This window comes from Eriocheir sinensis, chromosome 17 (assembly GCF_024679095.1).
Source record: "Eriocheir sinensis breed Jianghai 21 chromosome 17, ASM2467909v1, whole genome shotgun sequence".
Lineage (NCBI taxonomy): Eukaryota > Metazoa > Arthropoda > Malacostraca > Decapoda > Varunidae > Eriocheir > Eriocheir sinensis.
The window spans coordinates 8,011,497-8,035,749 of NC_066525.1; the positions used below are offsets into that span (position 1 = coordinate 8,011,497).

Below are 24,253 nucleotides of genomic sequence, written 5' to 3' on the forward strand. Positions count from 1 at the left end.
GTGTGTGTGCAGCTCAAGGCCAGGTCGAGAGAAGGAGTTGCTTGAGTGGTGATGTGGTGGTGGTGGTGGTGTTATGCTGGTGATGTGAAGGTCAGGCGTGTTTCCTGAGCGGCGGTGTGCGGGAGTGTTTCATAACATCGAGGGTGACGAATACAAAGGAATGTCGAATACAAAGGAATATCATCATCACCCCTTTTTCCGCAGATGACTTTTTTGCTGTCATTGAAAAAAAAAAGACTAAACAAAAACGTAGTAGTGACATGTGAGGATAGAAAGCAGTAAATATGAAAAATGTTTATGTTCGACTCAGAAATATCGAAAGAATATCATCTCAATCACTGACTGGCGTATTTCTATGCTTCCGTAACTTCAGCAAGAGCGTAAGTTAATGTCTGTCAGAAATCCCTCAAATCGTTTCATTACTTTTTTTTTTTTTACAGCAAAGGAGACAGTTCAAGGGCGTAAAAAAAAGAAAATAATATCAAAGAAAAAAAGCCCGCTAAGAAAAAAAAAACCGCGTTTATGACTGAAAGGTGTTCTTGAAAACTTCCTTGAGCGTAAGTTAATTTTTAAAAGTCAGACACGTGTTGTTAGGAAGCAAAAAATCAACCTTCCGTGCGTATGATCGGCCGGGGAAAGAAACAAAGAAGGAACAGACCCAGGGTTGAGGGGCTGCGGTGAGGAGGGGCAGGCATGGCAGGGTCGGTGCGCCTTGATGGCCGCCGCAGACAGCACCAGCACCGCAGGCGTCGCGGGAGTGGCCTCGGGGCGTCTCACGGGCCTGTGTGGGCCGGCTGGTTGGTCGCGCTGCCAACGAGGGCTTCCAACTCTTGACTCGCGGCGGTCGTAAAATATTGTTAATACTCTTCATCGTTTCCTGTGATGGTAGGTTTTTGCGCTCCACGTGTAGTTTATCAGGGAACGTGAATTACCACCTTTTTTTTGTGAATGCTTCAGATGTTTGTATTTACGTGTATTATTTTTATACATATCCTTGTGTAAACCTTATCTGCTGTTGTTATAAGCCCTCTTTGTATGATACGTGTATAAATGCAAGTTTATTTTATTTTTTTATTTAGGCTGTGTGGGGTGGCCGGCAGACACTGAATGACCTCCTACCCGATTGTATTATTATTCTTCAGCAATAAATACATGCAGACCTCTTGCTTGTCAGGATCATGAATGGTCTATTATGTCTTTGGCTCATTCGACTGTGGCTGCTTCGGACCACTTTTTGCCTATTTCAACTCGTGTGAACACTGGCTTATTCAGACCACATGATATATTGAACTTCACTTCCAATAATTTAGTAGGGCTAGTCTACTAATTTATTCGGGGTTAAGTTACTATCTAATCCAGCTAACATTATTTGATTTGCATATGAAACAGCCATGAGTGAAGCAAACCCAAATCAGCCAAGGGTCGAACTAGTGTGCATTGTTTAGTTAGGTTGAGCCGCGCTGCGAAACGTCCGTCCCTTTGAGCCTCAACTGTGGAGAACCTCAGTAATCTTGGACACACATACTCGTTCACCCACGCCATGTTCCCGAGGCTGACAGCGCAGGGACAGGGGTCAAGGGAGGCCAGCACGCGTCCGGCAGGGGGTAAGGCAGTGTGTTGACGTAATCTGGGGGGCAATAAACTTAGACACTATATCATTGTCGGTCTTTGGGATGCATTTTGGTAAGCAGTGTGTAGATTGGTAATGTTGTAGTACGTGTGGGGTGTTTGCTATCGGTTTGGGGTGGATTTGGATGCGTAGTGGGAATTTAGGATTATATAATGGATATTTTAATGTTTCTGTGGGTATCGTAATGGTCGTAGTGAATATTGGCTGGTTCGTAGTCGTCTTCGTCCTCTCCTTCCCCTTTTTCGTTTTCTTATTCTTCATCCTCTTCGTTCGATTGTTCATCTTTTTATTCTTCGTCCTCTTCCTTTGCCTTCTTTCGCCCTCTTCTTTTTCTTCTTCCTCCTTGACCTCTTCTTTTGCCGTAGTACACGTGCAGTATTTATGTCTGACACAAGGCACGGCACAGCAGGTGGGTTGGCGCGGGGTCCAGCGGGAAGCAATACTTAGCTACCCACCGAGACGACAACAACAACAAGCAGCGTGTCGTGTTTGCTTGGGATTAGCCTAACGCGCGACACCCTATCCCTCTTTCCTGTCTGTCCGCCGAAGATACTTGATCAGGTGAATTTTCCGCCTGACCAACGCCAAATAACTACATGGCGGGGATTGGAGGAGGAGGAGGAGATATTCTAGTAGTTAATATTCTAAAAGCTATATACTAAAGTAGGAGTCCAGGGATCTCTTCTTTTAATATTCTAACTATATGCTTTGACAGGAGGAAGAGTAGAGAGGGAGAGTAGTATAGGCAGTGAGGGAGAGTGGAGAGGAAGAGAGGGAGAGTATAGAAAGGGAGGGAGAGTAAAGGAAGGAAGAGTTTAGGGTTAGGGATAGTTTAGGAAGAGGGAGAGAAGAGGTCATATGTTGGTGGCAGAGGTGGTCGTACGAGGTGATGGTTTCTCAGCCAAGTAAACCAATCAATATACTTCGTCACTTATACAAAAAAGACGAACAGGAGGGTGAAGAAGAGGGCGAGGAATATAAGATTGTTGTTGATGTAGTTTTGACTTCTTAACAACCACCTCAGTGTGCTTTAAAGACTTTCACCATAAAAAAATAAGTGTCAGGAGAACGTGCGTGCTTGTGCTGCCCTCTTGAGTGAGCTAATATATGCATGTAAACACCGTAAATCGTGGAGCAAGTGTCACTGTTCTCGTCCTATGCATTACACGTTTTTAAGTGGAGTTTTATGGACTGTAAGATAAAAAAAAGTGCTGCTCTGAATCTTTTAAGTGTGTGTGTGTTTACCTAGTTGTAGTTTTACAGGGCCTTGTTACGCTCGTGTGGTCCCGTCTCCCTATCTGTATTTGTCCAACTTTTCCTTAAATTTGTACAACTTTTCCTTAAATTTGTCCAACTTTTCCTTGTGTGTGTGTGTGTGTGTGTGTGTGTGTGTGTGTGTGTGTGTGTGCTTGCTTAGTTGAGTTGCGTCCGAAGTTCGATACTGTTTTTCTCGTTATTGTTGTTCCTGTTCGTCTTTGTAGTGTTCGTCTTCGTCCTCAGTTTCATCATAGACCTCATCTTTATCCCCATCCTTGTCTTCTACTTCCACTATTTTCCACTTCATCCCATATTTCCTCTTCGTCGTCTTCGTCCTCCATTTCATCTTGTTTCTGGTTATTGGTATAGGAACGATCCACCTCCTCCACCCTTCCCCTCGACCCCCAAACCATTGTTCCCTCTACCCAACATTCACACAGTCTTAGCAGTAGTGGATTATTGTCGGGTGTGATGTCACGTGCAGGGATCAGTGTTAGTGCGGCTCAAGGCGACACACGATGACAGACTCCTTGCCAGCACCACAGACAGCTGAACGAGGTAACCAGACAAGGGATTTAGGACACGTCACCACCACCACCACCACTGCTAAGAACAACAACAGCAACAGCAAGAAGAATAGCAACATCACGACCACCAGCAGCGAGTGACGTGATATTGCTGTCTGTCCCTCTCTCCACACACACACACACACACACCAAGCGAGGAGACGCACGGTATAGCAAGCCGAGGAAGGGAGAGTTCAAAGGTCATACGAGGGAGGAGGAGGAGGAGGAGGATCAGCAGGAAGAGGAGGAGGAGGAGGGAAGAGGAAGCAATCACCTCAACATGAAGCAACACACCTGCCGCGGGGAAGAGGAAGATTACAACAGGTGGCCACTGCGTCCTTCCGTGGTTATAGTTGTTAGGAAGTTATAGTTGTTAGGGTTTTGTCCTATTTACCCTGCTCAGATGTATCGTTATAGGGGTGTAATTCGTATAGTCACCCATGAAAGTCTCCCCCTCACCGTAGAAGACTTAACAAATTGAAACGTCGGACGAGAACATGGATTGGGTAGTTAAACGTGTACCGGAAGGGGAGAGGAGTGATAAAAGGTGTGGCTATTTTAGGGTTAACTCTTCTTCTTATATGATATTGATCTTAAAGGGTTTCTGATAATTTTGAGGGGTGCTTTTATTGTGTTCATGGCCGAGTGTACCTTAAATGTTTCGTTTGTTAACTTGGCATCATTAGTAGTGGTGGTGTTCGTGGTTGTAATGATGGTAGTGGTGTTAATAAGGGTAGTTGTGATGGTAGTCGTGGTGGGGGACAGTGGTAGTAGTAGTGGTGGTGGTGGTGATGGAGTAATGGGGGTGGTGATGGAGGTAATAGTTGTACGGTAGTGAGGGAAGTGGTTGTAAGGTTAATTATGGTTGTGGTTAGGACAGTGGCAGTAATGGTAGTGATGGCGGTGATAGAAGTAGTAGTTGTAGCAAGGGAAGTCGTAGTGAGGTTAATCATGGCAGTGGTTAGGATGGTGGTAGTAATGGTAGGGATGGAGGCGGTGATGGTGGTGGTGGTGATGGAGACTGTACCGTAGTTGCAGCAAAGGAGGTCGTGGTGAGGTTAATCATGGCAGTGGTTAGGATAGTGGTAGTGATGGAGGCAGTGGTGGTGGAGATGGTAGTTTCAGCAAGGGAGGTGGTTAGGATAGTGGTGGTAATAGTAGTGATGGAGGCAGTGATGGCGGTGGTGGGCGAGAGGCAAGGGAGGGAGGGCGGCGAGAAGCGTGACGTCAGGGTGTGTGAGAGCACCGGAGACAGGGCTTTTTGTGCCTCACGCCCCGATGTATACACACTAACCCCGAGGGCGTCTCCTGCCTGCGTATGTGTGTCAGGGGGGGCGGGGAAGGGTTGTGTCGGGGTGAGGTACAGGGATCATATTCTTAAACCTTTCTGCGCCGAGGCACATACAAGGCTTTCGTAGGATTTCTGATCATTTCCATGGGTAGTTTTATGATCCTGGTGGTAGTTTAACAAAGTTCCCACATCGTGAACGTAAAGAAAGACTCATGGGGACGCATTTCACCTTTTTGTCCTTTAGAAATTATTGATGCAAGAGAAGGAAGCGTTTAAGGATATTGACGAAGGCGTGTGCATTACTACTCATACACGCCACAGACAGACCACATGGCAAGGCTACGGTGATTTGTCCCTTGTGTACCATACCTAGAGACGTTCCCACAGCCGCCGGTAATTTCCTTTCAACCTCCTCGGGGCATGAAGAGACCCCCCCCCCTCCCCTCCCCCACACACCCACCCACACACACAGCACGTATACCTATTATGTGTGTTCCTCCTTCAATGACAAGGTTCACGGATGGACACGTGTACTTATTCTTTTAGGGATAGAGGAAGCGACTGTCCATCAGTGAATAATGTCCTTGAGGGGTTTAGGAGAAAGGGGGGAAGGGGGGTAGCGGGCAACGCACATTGGAGTACATTATAGTGTGTGTGTGTGTGTGTGTGTGTGTGTGTGTGTGTGTGTGTGTGTGTGATGATCTTTGTTCCCCTTGTATGTGTTGTAAGGGTTCTTCGTTGTGTCTCTTCCTGGTGTGTTCTTTTGTGTTCTGCCTTCTGTTCTGCCTATGGTGCTATCTACGTTCGTGTGTGTATGTGGTGTGTTCCTTTGAAATGTGATATGTTCTTTGTTCCCCTTGTATGTGTTGTAAGAGTTCTTCGTTGTGTCTCTTCCTGGTGTGTTCTTTTGTGTTCTGCCTTCTGTTCTGCCTATGGTGCTATCTACGTCCGTGTGTGTATGTGGTGTGTTCCTTTGAAATGTGGTATGATCTTTGTTCCCCTTGTATGTGTTGTAAGAGTTCTTCGTTGTCTCTCCCTGGTGTGTTCTTTTGTGTTCTGCCTTCTGTTCTGCCTATGGTGCTATCTACGTCCGTGTGTGTATGTGGTGTGTTCCCTCGAGATGCAGACGAATGAGAGCAACAACAACACTTGGAATAGTATCAGTAGTGGCAATAGTAGATGTAGTAGTATTAGTAGAAGAGTAGTGATGCTAACAGTAATAGTAGTGAGTAATAACGATGATAATGGTGTAAAGAAAAGAGCAAGAAGAGGTAGAAGAGTAGGAAAAGAAGAAACAAAAGAGAAACGAAAGGTGAGATTGAAAACAAAACAAAAAATAAGCGCCTCTCAGATATAGCAGCATTAGTAACCGATGTAATAATAATAGAAACAATAGGTAATAATGATAGTGGGAAAAAGAAGACCAAGAAGAGGTAATGAAGATGAGAAACGAAGAAACCCAAGAAGAAAAATAACCAAACAAGAAAATAAAAAAATAACGCCCATCAGGTATCACAAATCACCCAGAACGAAGCCCCAAAAGACGCATCGCCCTTCTAAACAGTAGGTCGCGGACAGCAAAGACGTGCAAACCAGGGAAAAGTAAACAAACCAGGAAAAAACATCGTTCCATTTGGCTGCCTACCAGATCGAACAGCGAAGTCTCTGTCCGTGTCCTTCCACCTCCCTCCACCCTAGCTTATCTCCACCCTCCTCCTCCTCCTCCTCCTCCTCCTCCTCCTCAAGTCCGCCATATCTACCGGCAAGAGTGGCTGAAGGAGTTAAAAGCCACACACTTTCGGTTCGGAGGAAAAGGAGGAAGAGGAGGAGGAGGAGGAGGAAAAGGAGGATATGAGGAGGAAGATGAAAAAAAAGCAGATAGCGGTAGAGGAGGAAGAAGGAAAGGAATGCAGGAAGAAGAGAAGAGAAAGAAAAGGAAAAGGAGGACGAGAAAGAACAAAGAGGTAGAAGAGGAAGAGGAAAAGTTGAGATTGCGAACTAAAATGGGAAAAGGAAAGAGAGGTAGAGGAAGAGGAGAAAGAGGAGGCGCAGACAGTTGTAGAGGAGGATGAAGAAAAGTAATTAAGGAAGGAGAGTAGGAAGAAAAGGAGGCGAAATGAGGAGAAAGAGGAAAAGGAGATAGAAGTAGAGAAAGGAGATAGATTGTGAACTAGAAGGAAAGGGAAGTAGAGGAAGAGGAGAAAGAGGAAGCGCAGACAGTTGTAGAGGAGGAAGAAGAAAAGTAATTAAGGAAGGAGAGTAGGAAGAAAAGGAGGAAGAAATGAGGAGAAAGGGGAAAAGGAGATTGAAGTAGGGAAAGGAGATGGATTGTGAACTAGGAGGAAAGGGAAGTAGAGGAAGAGGAGAAAGAGGAAGAGCAGACAGATGTAGAGGAGGAAGAAGAAAAGTAATTAAGGAAGGAGAGTAGGAAGAAAAGGAGGAAGAAATGAGGAGAAAGGGGAAAAGGAGATTGAAGTAGGGAAAGGAGATGGATTGTGAACTAGGAGGAAAGGGAAGTAGAGGAAGAGGAGAAAGAGGAAGAGCAGACAGATGTAGAGGAGGAAGAAGAAAAGTAATTAAGGAAGGAGAGTAGGAAGAAAAGGAGGAAGAAATGAGGAGAAAGGGGAAAAGGAGATTGAAGTAGGGAAAGGAGATGGATTGTGAACTAGGAGGAAAGGGAAGTAGAGGAAGAGGAGAAAGAGGAAGAGCAGACAGATGTAGAGGAGGAAGAAGAAAAGTAATTAAGGAAGGAGAGTAGGAAGAAAAGGAGGAAGAAATGAGGAGAAAGGTGAAAAGGAGATTGAAGTAGAGAACGGAGATGGATTGTGAACTAGAAGAGGAGGAAAGGGAGGTAGAGGGAGATGAACACACACACACACACACACACACACACACACACACACACACACACACACACACACACACACACACACACACACACACACACAGGCGTTCCATAATAAGGTGGTATGAGGCTGTTTACCACCACCCTTTTACCCCCGATCACGCCCCGCAGGCAAGCACACAGTCGGCCCCTCTCTTCCTCGGCCCCGGTCTGACAGCTGGCCGGCCCGGCGTAACAACCTGCAGGCAACGATTTAATTGGCAGACGTAGAATTAATTGATAAAAGATGCTGGGAGGTTTTTTTGGTGGTGCGTTCTTTTTTTTATTTTTAGGTAGTTTAGTGTTTTTATATGTTTTATTTGATTATTATGTATTGGATTTATACTTGCACTACTATAACTTAATTTTTTCCTCCTGCTCCTCCTTTTTCTCCTTTCCTCTCCCTCCTCCTCCTCCTTTTTCTCCTTTCCTCTCCCTCCTCCTCCTCCTTTTTCTCCTTTCCTCTCCCTCCTCCTCCTCCTTTTTCTCCTTTCCTCTCCCTCCTCCTCCTCCTTTCCTCTCCCTCCTCCTCCTCCTTATTCTCCTTTCCTCTCCTTCCTCCTCCTCCCTCTGGTCCCCTCCATTTTCCTTTTTCTTTCTCTTCCTTCTCCCTCCTCCTCCTCCTGTTTCTCCTTTCCTCTCCCTACTCCTCCTACTATTACTACTACTACTACTATTACTACCACCATCACTAAGACTAACACTACTATTTCCTACTATTCACTCCTCTATTACCACTACTATCAACTGTATTTTCTCACACGTTCTCTCTTTCTTTCCAGAGTTACTTCGCCACCGACTACGACCCAACGATTGAGGACTCTTACACCAAGCAATGTGTGATCGACGACACGGTGGCCAAGCTAGACAGTAAGTGTGTGTGTGTGTGTGTGTGTGTGTGTGTGTGTGTGTGTGTGTGCACGTACCCAGGTCGCATGCTCGGTCACCTGTGGAGGGTATGTGGGTATGCCGCTGTGAACGGTATGTGTGTGCAGTGTGCTGATGCCTGTGTGCGATGATTGTTGTGTGTGTACGTGTGTGTGTGTGTGTGTGTGTGTGTGTGTGTGTGTGTGTGTGTGTGTGTGTGTGTGTGTGTGTGTGTTCTTTGTTTCCCTTTGCATGTGTTGTAGAGTTCGTTGTAGCTTTCCCTGTGTGTTGTTTCGTTCTGCATTTTGGCTTTATATTGTGTTATGATTTTGGTCTATTTTGCTATATTGTGCTTTTTATGTGAACGTGTGTGTGTTTGTGGTATGTTCTTCGCCCCCTGCACACATTCTAGAGTTCATCGTTGTAGTTTTCCCTATGTACTGCCCAATGTTCCATCTCTTGTGTTGTTATGGTTCTTCTTGAGCTGTTCTGTGGTAATAACGAGATTCACTTATAATTACCGTTAAAATAGTTAATTCCTCATGTTTCTTGGCAATAGCTATGCGTCAGAAACCGGTAAATACTATGCTCTGAGTACGATAATCTGGCAACGGTGAGTGTGGTGTGCCTGGCGAAGGAACGTTCAGAGGGAGGGAGCGAGGTACAGAGGGGAGAGAGGGAGAGGAGAGGAGCAGTGTCATGCCTGTGGAAGTTACACAACCCTGCTTCTCTTCCTCTTCGGGTACCTCATCCTCTTCCACCTTCCTCCCGGCGGTGCTGTAGGAAGGGAAGCAACAGGAGGAGGAGGAGGAGGAAGGAAGGGGTACGTTTGTGACGAAGAGAGAGAGGAGGTGAGAGGGAGGAACAACCTGTGAACGAACGAACGAACGAACGAACGAACGAACGGGAAGTCAACTCATTAAGGCCCGGAAGGTGGATACACACACACACACACACACACACACACGCGCGCGCACGTAAAAAAATAGTTTTCCCTCGTGTTCTTTAGCCTTCCTTTCCCTTTCTTTCCAAGGTCAGACGAAGAACTAGAAATAGATGAGAGAGAGAGAGAGAGAGAGAGAGAGAGAGAGAGAGAGAGAGAGAAGAGGGGGAGGGTGGCATATGGACGAGATTCTGCTCCTAAAGTGAAATGAATGAGGTTAAGGATAAAGAAAGTGAGAGAGAGAGAGAGAGAGAGAGAGAGAGAGAGAGAGCGTAGGGGACTGAGGGAAGGAATGAAGGAGGGAGGAAGGAAGGAAGAAGCATGGGTGGGAAACGGATGGGAGGAAGTAGATAAAAAAGATATAAGCCATCTTGTTGAGGGAGAAACAGAATGAAGGAAGAAAGAATAAAAACAAAGTAAATATGTAATGTAAGTATGTAATTTATGTAATGTATGTTTGTAATGTAAGTATGTAATGGGAGGAGTGTGAAAAGAACTAACAAGAAAGATACAGAGGCAGTTTGGAGGAAAATAGGAAGTAAGGAGGAAAGGAGAAGCGGGTATAGGGGTTAGGAGAGAAAGAGAATAAATAGAGGGAGGGTTTGGAGGGAAAGAAGATAGAGGGAGGGTTAGGAGAGAAAGAAGATAGAGAGAGGAAAGAAGAAAGGAATATATAAAGCTGGAAGGAAACTATATGAAACGGTATGGTGATGGGGGAAAGCGGAGAAAGAATGGAAATGGAGGAAGGAAAGAAGGAAGGAAGGAAGGAATATATAAAGGAGAAGGAAAGAATATAAGAAACGGTATGGTGGTGGGGGAAAGCGGAGAAAGAATGGAAAGGGAGGAAGGAAGGAAGAGTGTGCGGGATGAACATGAACGGAGAAAGAAAGAAAGAAGAGGAAAAGATCTCGCCTTGGAGGAAGAGGAGGAAGTATGGGGAGGCAGTTTAACGGATGGAAGGGAAGTGAGGGATGGAAGGGAGAGAGGGAGGAAGAAGGTACAGGAGGGGGAGAGGTGACGGGCAGGCTGACTGATGGAGTGAGGGGAGGAAAGGGAGAGGGTAGGATAAGGAAGGAAGGAAGGAAGGAAGAGCGAACGAGGGGACGGACTCGAGAAAAAAAAAAGGAAGGAAGGAGAGGAGGTAACCAAGGAGGAAAAAAAATGGGAGTAGGAGGCAGAGGAGGAAAGGGAGAGGGGAAGAATAAGGAAGGAAGGAAGGAAGGAAGGAAGAACGAAGGGACGGATGCAATAAAAAAATGGACGGAGGGAAGGAAGGAAGGAGAGGGGAGAGACCTAGGAGAAAAAAAAAACACGAGGAGGAGGAGGCTGTGAGGTGAAGTAGAGGCCAGGGCAGGATGAGGATGAGGACTAGGGGGGGTGGAGGGAGGGGGAAGGGAGAGGGGGAGGGTCTGGTGTTAGTCAGGGGTCTTATCCACAGTGCCTCGGTCCACCCGCACCTCCCTGATAACGCCTTGGCACCCGGCACACCCAGGCACTCCACCCAGCCTCCTCCTCCTCCTCCTCCATTTATTCTTAATCTTCCCATATGTTTTCTTTTTCATATGGTACTTAAGTCTCCTCTTCCATCTCCTTCATCTTTCTATCCATCTCCTTCATCTTTCTATCTCCCCTTCCTCCTCCTCCTCTTCATCTTCTACCTCCCCCTCTCCTTCTCCTCCTCTTCCATTTGTTACCTTTTTTTATGTTTTCTGTTCTTCATATCCGTCCGTCTACTACTCGTTCTTATTTTTTCTTTCATGTTCTTCTTCTATCATCTTCTTCTTCTATCATCTTCTTCTTCTTCTTCCACCCTTTCTCCCCCTCCTCTTGGTTCCCCATATCTTCTAATCTGCCTCTCTCTCCCTCCGTCTCCCCTCCGGCGTGGTGTACCGTCTGCCTCACAGCCGCCTTGACGCCTCCACTGAGTTGTATGACAGAGCGTGAGCCATTTTGGTCTTTGCTAAACACTACGCCTGGCCAAGATGGTGCTGGGAGGAGGCGAGAAAGCGAGGGGATGCAGGGGTGAGGGAGGCTGTGGTGGGGATGCCTGTAGGTGTCACAGGCTTGGTATAGTAAACGACAGAACGTGAGGGGTAAGGCTGCTGGTGAGAGGCGAGGCAAGAGAGGAAGGTAAGGGGAGAGCTGACGGGTAGACTGACTGATGGAGAGAATGGAGGAGAGGGAGAGGGAAAGGATAAGGAAGAAAGAACGAGGGGAAGGATGCAAGAAAAAATGGAAGGAGGGAAGGAAGGAAAGGGGACAAATTAGAAGGGAAAGGGAGAGGAGGAAGAGGTTAGGGTAAGGCTGGTGGTTCGTTACTTTGGAATGTTATGTGTTTATAGTAATGGAAGGAAGTATAGATGAGAAGGGAGAGAAGGGAAGTAGATAGTTAAGGAAGGAGGGAAGGAAGTGGTATGGACGGGAGAGTGAGAGGAGAAAGTAGATACAGGCAGTCTCATGGATGAAGGAAAGGAAGGAAGGAAGGAAGTAGATAAGAAGGGAGAGAAGAGAAGTAGATAGTTAAGGAAAGAGGGAATGAAGTAGCATGGATGGGAAAGTGAGAGGAGAAAGTAGATACAGGCAGTCTCATGGGTGAAGAAAAGAAAGGAAAGATAGGAAGGAAGGAAGGAAGTGGAAGAAGTGTAAAGGAGAGAATGGGGTGTGAGAAATCTGATGCCTCATTAAGCCGTTTTGCTAATGAACCTCCAGTGTCAGTCCTCAGTGTCGGAGTCTAGGATTGGAAGCCACTATACAGACCCTTGCGACTGCTCTATATAGGATTTGTTCGTATATCCTTTTTTCTCATTACAGGCGAATTGATATACCGAAGACTCCACCTGTTGATACACCTTACCACATTAGGTTACCTCCACGGGCTCATCATTACGCGGGGCCTTCAGTCCGGGGTATATTCTTGGGTTTCCGCATTTAGCAGTGACGCGTGTAACCTGCTGGCGGGCTGGACGCGATGACTCAGTATTTGAGGTTCGCTGAAATGGAGATCTGAGGCTGTTCCGTAAAAGGCTATTCATGGATGTTGATAGAGGAGGATAGTGAAAGTATGTATTTATCTGCCTGTAATTCCGAGGCGTTGCACTAATGGAAATTTGGGATAGTTTTCTTATATAGACGCTCGTTCAGATTTCATTCACAAGTTTCATGCATGTTCGGTTCACTGACCTAAACTTTATATTTTTTTTTTGTGTCATGTTTTATCTACTACAAGAGTGACATGTTTCGGGAAGTCTTTTATGTATAGTCCTTGGTCTGCCTCTGTGTGAAGAAAGAAAAGCGAGGAAAAGGGAGGGGGAAAAGAGAGAAGAGATGGAGAATAGGGAATAGGGGGAAGAGGAAGGGTGTTGAGGAAGAGGGTTAAGGAAGGGGATGGTAGGGGAAAGGAGAACTAGGAAAAACGGAAAATAAAAGATAGTAGAGGATAAGGAAAGGAGCAGCGGCGTGTGGGGTATGAGTAACGGAGATAAATCGTGACAACGCAACCTCCACCGAGATGAGGGTCGCCCGCTGCTGTTGCTTTGATGTGCTCTTCCGCTCGTGAATCACTGACGGGGCCACGTGGAGACACAGGTCCATATTCTTACCCGCATCTGACTCCCATTACCACGACCATTTCCCTAGGCCGCACAGCGTTACCAAATTATCGTACTCAGCCACTCAGCCCATCGTATTTTTCGGTTTTTGATTCGCAGCTATAGGAAACAAACATAGGAACATAAGGAGTCTGCAAGAGGCCGGTACCAACAAGTAACGCTTATAACGATAACTTCACCTTGAATCGCGTTATCTGTGTGGCTACGAAAGTTTTAGGCCCTGGAACTGATGAATGCAATGTTTTGAGTACGATAATATGGTAACGCTGAGGCCGCAGAGAAAAGTAGCCTTGTTTTTATGGGCGATTGTCCCGTTCAAGCTGCAGAAGTCGTGTAAAACTGTCACTAGGATCACGAAACACTCCTTGATAATCTCAGTTTCTACGAGGAGCATTTCAAACAGGCGAACTGAGGTGACGATACGTTTAAAGGTTTTGATCATGCTGTCTTCCAAATATGTCGAAGCCGGTCTGGCGCAGGCTCCCGCGGGTCCTTTCCTCCTCTCTGCTCTGCCACACAGTCCCAACACCTATATAGGAGGAGAGGAGGAGAGGAAAACACAATAACAGGAAACAAGAACAAGAAAACGAAGAAAAATAAAAGGAAAACACCAGAAAGAGACAACGAGAACGCTAACCACCGCCCTTTTAAGAATACCGATTAAAGACTCTCCCCTGAGCAACAGACGCCGCCAGAGTTCAGTAGCCTCAGGTCCTTGCTTCTGCTAATCACATGATGAGTAACACCGCTAGCCGAGTGCATGGACCTCTGACCCTGCATGGTGACCCTCTGACCTTGCCTGGACATTGCTCGCTGTGACTGCATGTTGGAGAGGGAGAGGATTGAGGATAGGGAAGGGGAAAAGAGAAGGAAGTGGAGGGAAGAATAGGGAAAAGGGGGAAGAGGAAGGGAGTGAAGGGGAAAGGAGGAGGACTAGGAAAAGAGGAAAATGAGGAAAAGGGAGGAGGAAAGGGGAAGGAAAGCGGAGGGGAAGAATAGGGAATAGGGGGAAGAGGAAGGGTGTTGAGGAAGAGGGTTAAGGAAGGGAGTGAAGGGGAAAGGAGGAGGACTAGGAAAAGCGGAAAATGAGGAAAAGGGAGGAGGAAAAGGGAAGGAAAGCGGAGGGGAAGAATAGGGAATAGGGGGAAGAGGAAGGGTGTTGAGGAAGAGGGTAAGGGAAGGAAGTGAAGGGGAAAGGAGGAGGACTAGGAAAAACGGAAAATAAAAGATAGTAGAGGAAAAGGAAAGGGTAGGACAGGATAGGAAAAATAGAACAGGAAACGGGAAAAGGAAAAGGAGGGAAAGGGCGGGGAAGGATATGATGAAAAGGGGGAGAGAGTGGAGGAAAGGGAAGGGTAGAGGAAAGGGAGAGGGAGAGGACAGCGGAGTAGGAAGGATAATAAAGGAAAGGGAAAGGAAGAGGAAGGAAACGGAAGGAAGAAAGGAAAGGATGAATGATAGTATGGTGTTGATAGTATACCACACACACACACACACACACACACACACACACACACACACACACTATAAATGGCTATCCTGTGTTTTTCTCTTTTTTTTTTCGACGAACACCTGCGTACGCAAAGCTAAAATTGGAGGTGTGACGCGAGCTGTGGCCAGGTGTAGGAATTAATTTAGCGTGGGAGGTCCTTTTTATTTTTTTTTTTTTCATTTTTATCTCCATCCGTACGCCCGAAATAAACCTTGACACGAATTCGTAATCAGAGAAAAATAAACGTCTGCGTGATAGGCGTATATCAAATAGTAGAAATAGTAGTAGTAGGCTAGTGATAGGGGTAGCATTTGTTATTGTTGTAGTTGCAATGCTAGTAGTAGTATCGGTAGAATTATTAACAGTGGTAGAAGTAGTAGTAGTAGTTGTGATCGTAGTTTTTTTGTAGTTATAGAAGCCTTAGCGACAGAAGCAATAGTAATAGTAAGGGTTGTAGCGATAGATTTTCCTTTCTTGTTTATTAAAGCGTTTACGAGCAGTAGTATCTGTGTAGTTGCGGTCGCAGTCACTTTAGGAGGAGGAGGAGGAGGAGGAGGAGGAGGAGGAGGAGTCGAAGGGTTGGGTAGCGAGTCATTACCACTGTCCTCGCTAGCTCAACCTTGTGTAGCGGGCATTGTTGCATGAGTCACGAGGTCAGCGTCATCGTCACCATCAAAAGGATTAAACTGGTGCAACACAAAACCGCCTCGCAACACACACACACACACACACACACACACACACACACACACACACACACACACACACACACACACTCACAGGTAGATTGAGACAGATGGAGCTAGTAAGTAATATTGATGGTAAAGGACAGAGAGAGAGAGAGAGAGAGAGAGAGAGAGAGAGAGAGAGAGAGAGAGAGAGAGAGAGAGAGAGAGAGAGAGAGAGAGAGAGAGAGAATATTTGTCAGAGTTTTATCTCTTCTTGGGACCTTCCTCCTCCTCTTTCTTCTTTTCCTCCTCCTCCTCCTCTTCTTTTTCATCCTCGTATCTTCTCTTTCTGGTCTGGGATAAAGTTCTTGAAAAGTCTCACCATCCTCTTACTTTTCCTCTTCTTCGTACTCGTATATCCGTTCTCTGATGACGTTTTTAACAATTATCTCCTTCCTCTTCATCTTCCTCGTCTTCTTCCTCAACTTCCTCCGCGCTCTCATTCTCAGCATCCTCATCACCGGTAATCGTCACCATCTCCCGGCCGCAGGTTCTCGTCCTATTCAATCCATCCCTGTAAATGTTCTCATCGTCAGTCCGTCTTCCTGTCCGTCCGTCCGCCCTGACGTCTGCGGGTTAGCGTTGTGTCACCCCGACCGTCTGTCTCTTTAATTGTCAGCTGCACACAGTCACTCAGGACACACGACACTGCCACGATAACACCAGAGAGGAAGAGAGATGAGAGAGAGGGAGGGAGATGGAGAGAGAGGGAAGGGGAGAAGGAGAGAGAAGGGAAGGAGAGAGAAGGGAAGGAGAGAGAAGGGAAGGGGAGAAGGAGAGAGAAGGGAAGGGGAGAAGGAGAGAGAAGGGAAGGGGAGAAGGAGAGAGAAGGGAAGGGGAGAAGGAGAGAGAAGGGAAGGGGAGAAGGAGAGAGAAGGGAAGGGGAGAAGGAGAGAGAAGGGAAGGGTTGAGAGAAGAAGAGTTAAAATAATGACGAATTCGATACGCTTTAAATCACAGTAAGGGATGAACAAGAGCAAGATAAGAGGCTTTGTAACCCAAGCACCAGGAATCTAAGGTGTTTGTAGTACCAGTGCGGTTGCTAGAGGTAGGTAGTTCAGTAGTTACGTAGTTCAGTAGTTACGTAGTTCAGTAGTTAGGTAGTTCAGTAGTTAGGTAATTCAGTAGTTAGGTAGGTAGTTTGGTTGGTTAGGTAGATAGATACGTAGGTAGGTAGGTAGGTTAGTAGATAGGTAAGTGGGTATGTAGGTAGGTGGTTAGGTTAAGTTAGGTATGTAGGTAGTTAGGTATTTAGGTAGGTAGGGAGGTTGGATGGTCACTCACAAGCAGTCATCCTACCCAGCCTGCAGTTCCCCCATCATTACTGTTATGTAGGTAGGTGGTTAGGGTAGGTACGTAGGTAGTTCGGTATTTAGGTTGGTAGGGAGATTGGATGGTCATTCACAAGCAATCATCCTTCCCAGTCTACAGTTCCCCAAGCATTCCCTTTTTCAGCTTCTTTACCCAACCAATCTCTTTATTCATTTTCCTTCTATATAAGACCTCTTGTGTAAGTTCTTCCTTTAGAGCTCCTTTCCTTCCTTCCACTTCCCTCTTCTTCCTGTTTTCCTTTTCTTCCTCTCTTCCATTCCCTTTCTCTCACGTTTAATTGACCCTCACTTTCGAATCCTTCTCATGTCACCTCGTCCCTCATCCTGACAACGTGAGTAATGCGCGTGTCTGTCTGTCTGTCTGTCTGTTCTCTCTCTCTCTCTCTCTCTCTCTCTCTCTCCATTCATGACCAACATCCCGTCCTTCCTCTCTTTGATATCTTATATCATAGTGACTCCCTCCCCTCCTCCTCCTCCTCTTCAGTGCCTCCGTGACTACTTGAGCATCCCCCTCCCTCCCTCCCTCCTCCTCCTCCTCCGCCGTGACCACCTGAGCAAGCCATCTGTGTGATATTTTAGGCTCGGTCCTGTCACTCTGGACTATTTTCATGTATTGTTTATATTTAACCTTCCTGACGTTCCTTACCCCCGGGACACCATCTGTGTGAGACCTGCTGCTGCTTCTTCTCCTATTAATAATGGTACTGCTGCTGTATACTGCTTCTTTTACTACTATTTTACTATTGGTGCTGTTGTTTGAGGTTAACGAAATATTAGTATTGTTATTATCTATTTTTATTAAACTAGGACTCCTGCTAGATTAGACAGCAAATAAAACGATAATACGGTGCTTTATTGGTTGAATGTAGATCAGATTTATATGAATATGAGCGACGAGGCAAAGGGCGTACTATATTACTAAAAGAAATATAATAATTGAAAGTTATTGCCAGAAAAATTGAAATATAATAACTCTTCAGCGTTTTTAGGTTGTGTAGATAGGCAGGTAGCTTCCTAGGTGGTATACTGTAAGAAAAGTAAAGAAAATAAACGTGATGAGCGGTGTTGGCAGGCGCGTGGGCAGAGGTTTTCATCAGGCCAACTAACTAAACGAGACCAGACTGCTTTCGGGGAAGAAGAAATGGAGGCGCACAGAGGCCCTCTTCTCAAACGGCATACCAGTCCTTCTCCCTGCGCCTTCACCCCTCACTGCCTGCACCACCGAGGGAGGAGGAGGAGGAGGAGGCGGCAGGGTCAGGAGGGCAAGCAAGGGAAAGCGTTGAGGCCTTGATAGCAGGGATAAACCGGGTCGATCTTGTCCTGTCTGCTTCGGTGATTTGTGTTTTTAGTTTTCTTTTTAATATAAGTAAGATCTGCCCTTTCGTTTCCGTTTTCCTTTCGTTTTTGCTTCACGTTAGTCTTCGTGTTGCAGCTGCATGAAGTACCGATGTCAGGTGTGTTGGTGGTGGAGTGTCAATTTCCCGTTAGTTTTCGTGTCATAAGTTGCACCTGGAGTACCGTAGTCAGGTGTGTTGGTGGTGGAGAGTCAAGTTCATGCTATTTTCGTGTTATAAGTTGCAGCTGTAGTACCATAGTCAGGTGTGTTGGAGTGTCAATTAGATTTCGTATGTTAAGGGCTCCAGCTGTAATACCGTTGTCAGTTGTGTTGGCGGTGCAGTGTCAGCTGAGGCAAGACTAGGCGAGGCTGGAAAGTTTTATGGTTGGCAAGGCTGGGAAGTTTCGGGTTGGCAAGGCTGGGAAGTTTCGGGTTGGCAAGGCTGGGAAGTCTTCTGGTTGGCAAGGCGTCTTCTGGTTGGCAAGGCTGGGAAGTTTTCTGGTTGGCAAGGCTGGGAAGTTTTCTGGTTGGCAAGGCTGGGAAGTTTTCTGGTTGGCAAGGCTGGGAAGTTTTCTGGTTGGCAAGGCTGGGAAGTTTTCTGGTTGGCAAGACTGGAGTGCCGCGCTTTGCTGCATTCATTTGGCCTTGTGTTCGTTGACATGCAGGCACGCGAGCTGATTATGCATTCAAGCGTGCACCCTGCCGCCGCCGCCTGTCTGCCAGTCACTAACGGTGGCACACACACACACACACACACACACACACACTTCTATTATTACCCTTCACGTGCCCCTACATCCCCACCCACGCCCTCCCTCTCCACTTCCCTTGCCAAATGGGCCAAATTTTTCGTTCTGCGCGGTCCGTTAGGTCTTATCACAAACGGATGAATCAGCTCCATAAGAAAGAGCGACGCGCACCTCGCCATCCCAAAGCTTTGACGAGTCTATCTCCGCCCCGCACCGCCTGTCACGGCTCCGCTCAGACTCCTCAGGCTCGCTATCTCACTCATTTTGTGTACCTGAACGTCACTCATTTGGTTTCGGGCAGGTGTGACTGGTGGCTTATCGACAAGACAATCAGTGAGAACCTTGAAAGACTTGAGATAATGCTTTACCCCAGGAAGGGAGTTGGAGACGTGGCTACCGTGATTTCCGCGTCCACATGCTTATCTCTGCGTCAGCGGCGTTATCTGTGAACAAGCAGCTGATAATAAGTGGACAAACCTTCGTGGCTAATCTAATACATAGCCAGTAGGGAGCAATAAGCACGCGGTATTTTACTTTTCTATACGTATATTTGATTTTTACCAATGATAAATATAGTTTTATTTTTACGCAGTCGCCTTGTTCCCATAAAATCAAAACTACGCTGATTTCTGCTAGCATCCGGGAAGTGTCATTAAATCTTTGACATTTCCCTAACCGTCTTCTCGATATTCCGTCATGGTGCAGAATACGGGTGGCTGGGGTTTGCCGGGAGACGGGGAGCACCGGGCTAGCGAGCGACAAGGCTAAGGACGCCATGATAACGACAACTAGGAAATGCTTTATTAATTTTAGTGTGTTGCCGGGGCAGGACCATCGCGCACCAGTCACGGCTATCAGAGGATGCCTACGTGTATCTTGTCACATCAAGGAGAACGTGGTGGGCGGATTAATTCACGATAGCTTTAGCGCATTTCACTGGACATAGCTTGTTTTCTGTCTAGCCTATAGAGACCTATGTGCATCTTGTCACATCAAGGAGAACGTGTTGGGTAGATAAATTGATGATAGGTTTAGCACTTTTCTCTTTATATTGCTTGTTTTCTGTCTAGCCTAGAGACCTACGTGCATTTTGTCACATCAGGGAGAACTTGTTGAGCAGATAAATTAATGATAGCTTTAGCACTTTTCACTGGACATCGCTTAGCACTTTTCACTGGATATCGCTTGTTTTCTGTCTAGCCGAGAGACCTACGTGTATCTCGTCACATCAAGGAGAACGTGTAGGGCAGATAAATTAATGATAGGTTTAGTACTTTTCACTAGATATCGCTTGTTTTCTGTCTTCCAAATATGTCGAGGCCGGTCTGGCGTAGGCTCCCGCGGGTCCTTTCCTCCCCTCTGCTCTGCCACACAGTCCCAACACCTATCTCTCCCTCTCATATGTAAGCTATAGTTAACATATGAGAGGAAAAATAGGTGTTGGGACTGTCTGGCAGAACGGAGGGGAGAAATGGACCCGCGGGAGCCAACGCCAAAACGGACTCGACAATTTGGTTTCACTACAGAGACCTACGTGCATTTGGTCAGGTCTAGAGGACAACATCGGAAGTTAATCCCACGATATGTTTATAGCCCACTTCTACGTCAATGGACTTGGCTGGTTGTGTGTCCTTAGTGTGGTAAAGTAGGGACAGCTGGCAAAAGTGTCTCAGCCTCTGTAACCTCGTAACGTTACGTAATGTAGAAGATGCGGTAATTGGATGCCATGCTGAGGGCGCGGTGCACCAGTTTGTCAAATTCGGTCGGAATAGGGAACACTTATTTGTCAAATTTAGACCCTTTAGTATTAACAATGCAGTTCCTTTTATGACTCGTAAGGTAGAAAAGACGTCTGGCCTGCGGAGTTATCTCTATATAGGCCTATCAGACCCTTTACCACTTGTTCCGTTATCTTTCTGCCTTGTAACGGTCACGATAATACAGTTGAATATTAGAAATTGATGCGGTGGAATTCACCAAAGATCAGATAATTATGGGCACAGGAACTTGGTGAGGGAGGATCTTGCGAGAATGGGTGAGGGAGAGTAAAGTAACTGGGAGTGGGAGGTCGGTATGGCAGTGTTTATGTGTGACAGCTGCACCTCTGAAAGGCTTACCCTGCACCCACTGCCGCCTGTTAATGCCACTCCCGCACTCCACCTCGCCGCAGCCAACCCACCAACACTTTTACTCTCGGCGGGCCAGAGATAGCAGAGTGCAGTGGAGGTTTATTGCTTGCGTAAACTCACCGATGAAAGAGTAGCGATAATTTGTGACATGTGGCTGTGGGATGATGGGACTTTTTTTTACATATTTGTGTGAGAGAGAGAGAGAGAGAGAGAGAGAGAGAGAGAGAGAGAGAGAGAGAGAAGCGGTTGTCACGCCCACCATCAGCACATGACAACCACGCAAGTCAGCGCCCACACCTACCCTAGTGTCTAAATATGATAATTTTACACACACACACACACACACACAGGGCAGCGGCGTTACGGGTTACGTGATTGTGTTGGTCTTGGCAGGTCGCGGAGGCAGGCCCTTGGGGGGAAGGGGGGTGTAAACGGCAACCAGGGCGCACTCTCCGCCGCCGCCCGTTCTTGCTTGACTTTCTAACACCTGCCCACGCCCATCGTCTCCCCCCGTCAGCTACTCTGAGCCTACGCCAGGTTATCACCTTACATGGCGCAGGGCCCACACTTTCCCGACTCCACCCACACCCGTCTTACAGTGCTCCCACGCACCGGCCACAGCTGCTTCATACACGTTTTTCGGCAACTTTGCTCGCCAGTTGACGTTCATAAAGTACACACACACAACCACACTCTCTCTCTCTCTCTCTCTCTCTCTCTCTCTCTCTCTCTCTCTCTCTCTCACTTATCTCCGTAGTGCAGTGATTATCGCGCTCAGCTCACAACCTAGAAGCTCCGGGTTCGATTTCCAGTAGTCTCTTTTTATTCGTGCCCTTGTCCACCCAGCAGTGAGTGGGTATTACATGTCAGTCAAGGGTTGTGTCCCATCTCCAGGGGGTGGGGGAATTGATGCGAGGTTGCAGCCGTATCCATAAAATTAATTATCTTCATTCTGAGTGGAAAAGGTTTGTAAAAGTAGAAGGGGGATATGGCTAAGGCCGCCCCTTTTAAAATTTAGCAGCTAATGGAATAGCATTATAGCTTCATGCAGTGAAATGTAATCATAATCTTTGGTATTGTTTCTGTTATAATCTGTGCCATAGTAGTGGCTCTCAAAAAGTACTACTTGAATGTTGTTGAAAGCTTGGTCTGTTCCCATGAATACCCTGTCTCCTTTAATAATCTCTTCTCTTAACATGTCTGGGTCTCCTTTTCCTACCATGCCATGTGTCCTAATTATTTGTTTTCTTTCAGTTTTGGATACAGCAGGCCAAGAGGAGTTCAGTGCCATGAGAGAACAGTACATGCGTTCTGGGGAAGGTTTCCTCCTGGTCTTCTCTGTCACTGATCGCAACAGCTTTGATGAGCTACCTCGTTTCCACAAGCAAATCCTGCGAGTGAAGGATCGTGATGAGTTCCCCATGCTGATGGTGGCCAACAAAGCTGACCTGGAACACCAGAGAGTGGTGGGTGCTGCTTTCCCTTTGTACTTGTCACACATCATCATGAAATTACTTTCCTTTGGATTTCATATGTTGGTCCAATATCACCAAACTGAAAGTGACAAAATCCTCAGCTACACCTTGCTTGAATATTAGTCATTCTGTTTATTCCTTCAACTACATGTGTTTTAGTAATAATACTGTTAGATGCAAGTTAGTGCTTGGCTTAAAGCTAACCAGATTTTTTTACTGAAAATATCAAAGCTATTTGTGTAATTAACTATTTGAGGATACAAGTAATAGCATTATCTTCCTAACAATGTCATATGCATCAGATATGACTTTTTATTTATAAAAATGTACATTTTATAATTAAAAGATTACTCGGTCACTTTACCTTCACCAAATGAAGGATACAGCTTTTTAAATAGCGTTTAACTGAATTACAGTTCTTGTGAAATAAATACATTGTAAAAGTTCATGGACAGTGAAGTAAAATTTGTACTTAGGACCAGAAGTTACCTAAATAACAAATGTGCATGAGTGGTCGAGCTTGTTCAGGAATCACAGATGGTGTGTGATGTTTATTCAGGTTGTATGTAAATAAACAGTGTGCCAAAGTGAAGTGGGAGATCTCTCTTAAAGTACTGCAGCCCTCATAGATGTGAGTAGTGTAATGTGTCATGCAAGTAAAGAGAAATTATAATGCTAGGTCGTCTCGTTTTAATAGCCGAGACCTGTGTTGCAGAGGGTGTGGGTTGATATAGTTGGTAATTGGTGCTTATATTGATTCTGAGTTATAAAGGGACAAAGTCAATGACATCAGTTGTAAGAAATATGTAATAAAGAACCATCACACCTGTCACCCCCTTATTTGCAGGGGGTACCCTAGGAAATAAGAGGGACATGTGTATAACTTTATCAGTGTGCAATGTGCTTCCTCTGAACTGCTATGAATGCTTTGAGGCAGCCCTTTTGTAACTCTTTTGGACCATGCTGCTGGCTTCCCTTGGTGTATGAACTATTTACCAAAAAAATAGTTGAATAAACAAAATTTACATGATGTTTGTAGTCAGAATGTAAGAAAGGTTGTAGCAGTGGCAAGCTGCCATTATGGTGTCCTTTGTCTAGCATTCTGCCTGCTTCAAACATCATGTTGGCTGTACTATTCTTTGAGTAAATACTGCATACACCATTGCAAACTTGCATCTAAAAAATATATAATGTAAATCCATATGCTAAGAAACATGATAAATCATTAAGCCTTGGTTAGTGACAAAATTGGCGCCTAAAACATCCATAAGCTGATTGTTTTATGTTTACACTTCTTGTAAAATATCTTTCTTTAACTTTTGATACTTTGTTTTTGTATGTATGTAACTTTTGAAATACAACCTAATTTAACCCGGTAGCTGTGGGGATCATGTTTCTTAAAGGCCCCTCTAAGCGAGAAAAAAATCATCACTCACGCAAACCATTTCATAATATGTATTAACGCATTTGTGATCAGGTTATGCTTCATCTATTTTGGGGGGTTTATATCGTGGCACAAATTTGGCCCGTCGTTGCTTCCAGGTTAATATTAATATTCCCAAGGTTCAGTATTAAATTAAATTTACATGAAAAAAAATTAATGTGACCTTTCCATGAACCTAAAGTTTGCATAAAATCCAACTAGATTATAAAAAAGAATACGTACATATTGGTGCTACACTCCCGAGACTATTAGAAAGTTGTCAGCATCTTGAGTCAGCCCAGTTAATAATACCATTACTGATTTTGTAACACCACTAAGAATGAGGTAGATTAGATTGAGAAGCCTTCAGAGTGCATTTAGAAGAGTTCTGCCTCATGCAGTCAGACTTTAAAATTGTTCTTCATTACAATTGACATTTTTTACATCTATCCTTTTCCTAATTCCTATTTATAATTCTCCATACTTGAAACCTTTCCTTCCTCTAAGTCTTTGGCATTGTTCTCCAACAAATAGTCAAGGGTCT

At 45.7% G+C, this 24,253-nt stretch overlaps 1 protein-coding gene across 1 annotated transcript in view; it reads left to right on the forward strand.

Annotated features, from left to right (window-relative positions):
• LOC126999896 (ras-like protein 2) overlaps positions 1–24,253 on the forward strand; it is a 41,948-nt gene that overhangs the window by 14,987 nt on the left and 2,708 nt on the right. Inside the window, exons 2-3 of the mRNA XM_050863022.1 lie at positions 8,411–8,498; positions 22,066–22,277. Of these exons, the coding sequence (XP_050718979.1) occupies positions 8,411–8,498; positions 22,066–22,277 (300 nt within the window). The remainder of the gene's footprint in view (positions 1–8,410; positions 8,499–22,065; positions 22,278–24,253) is intronic.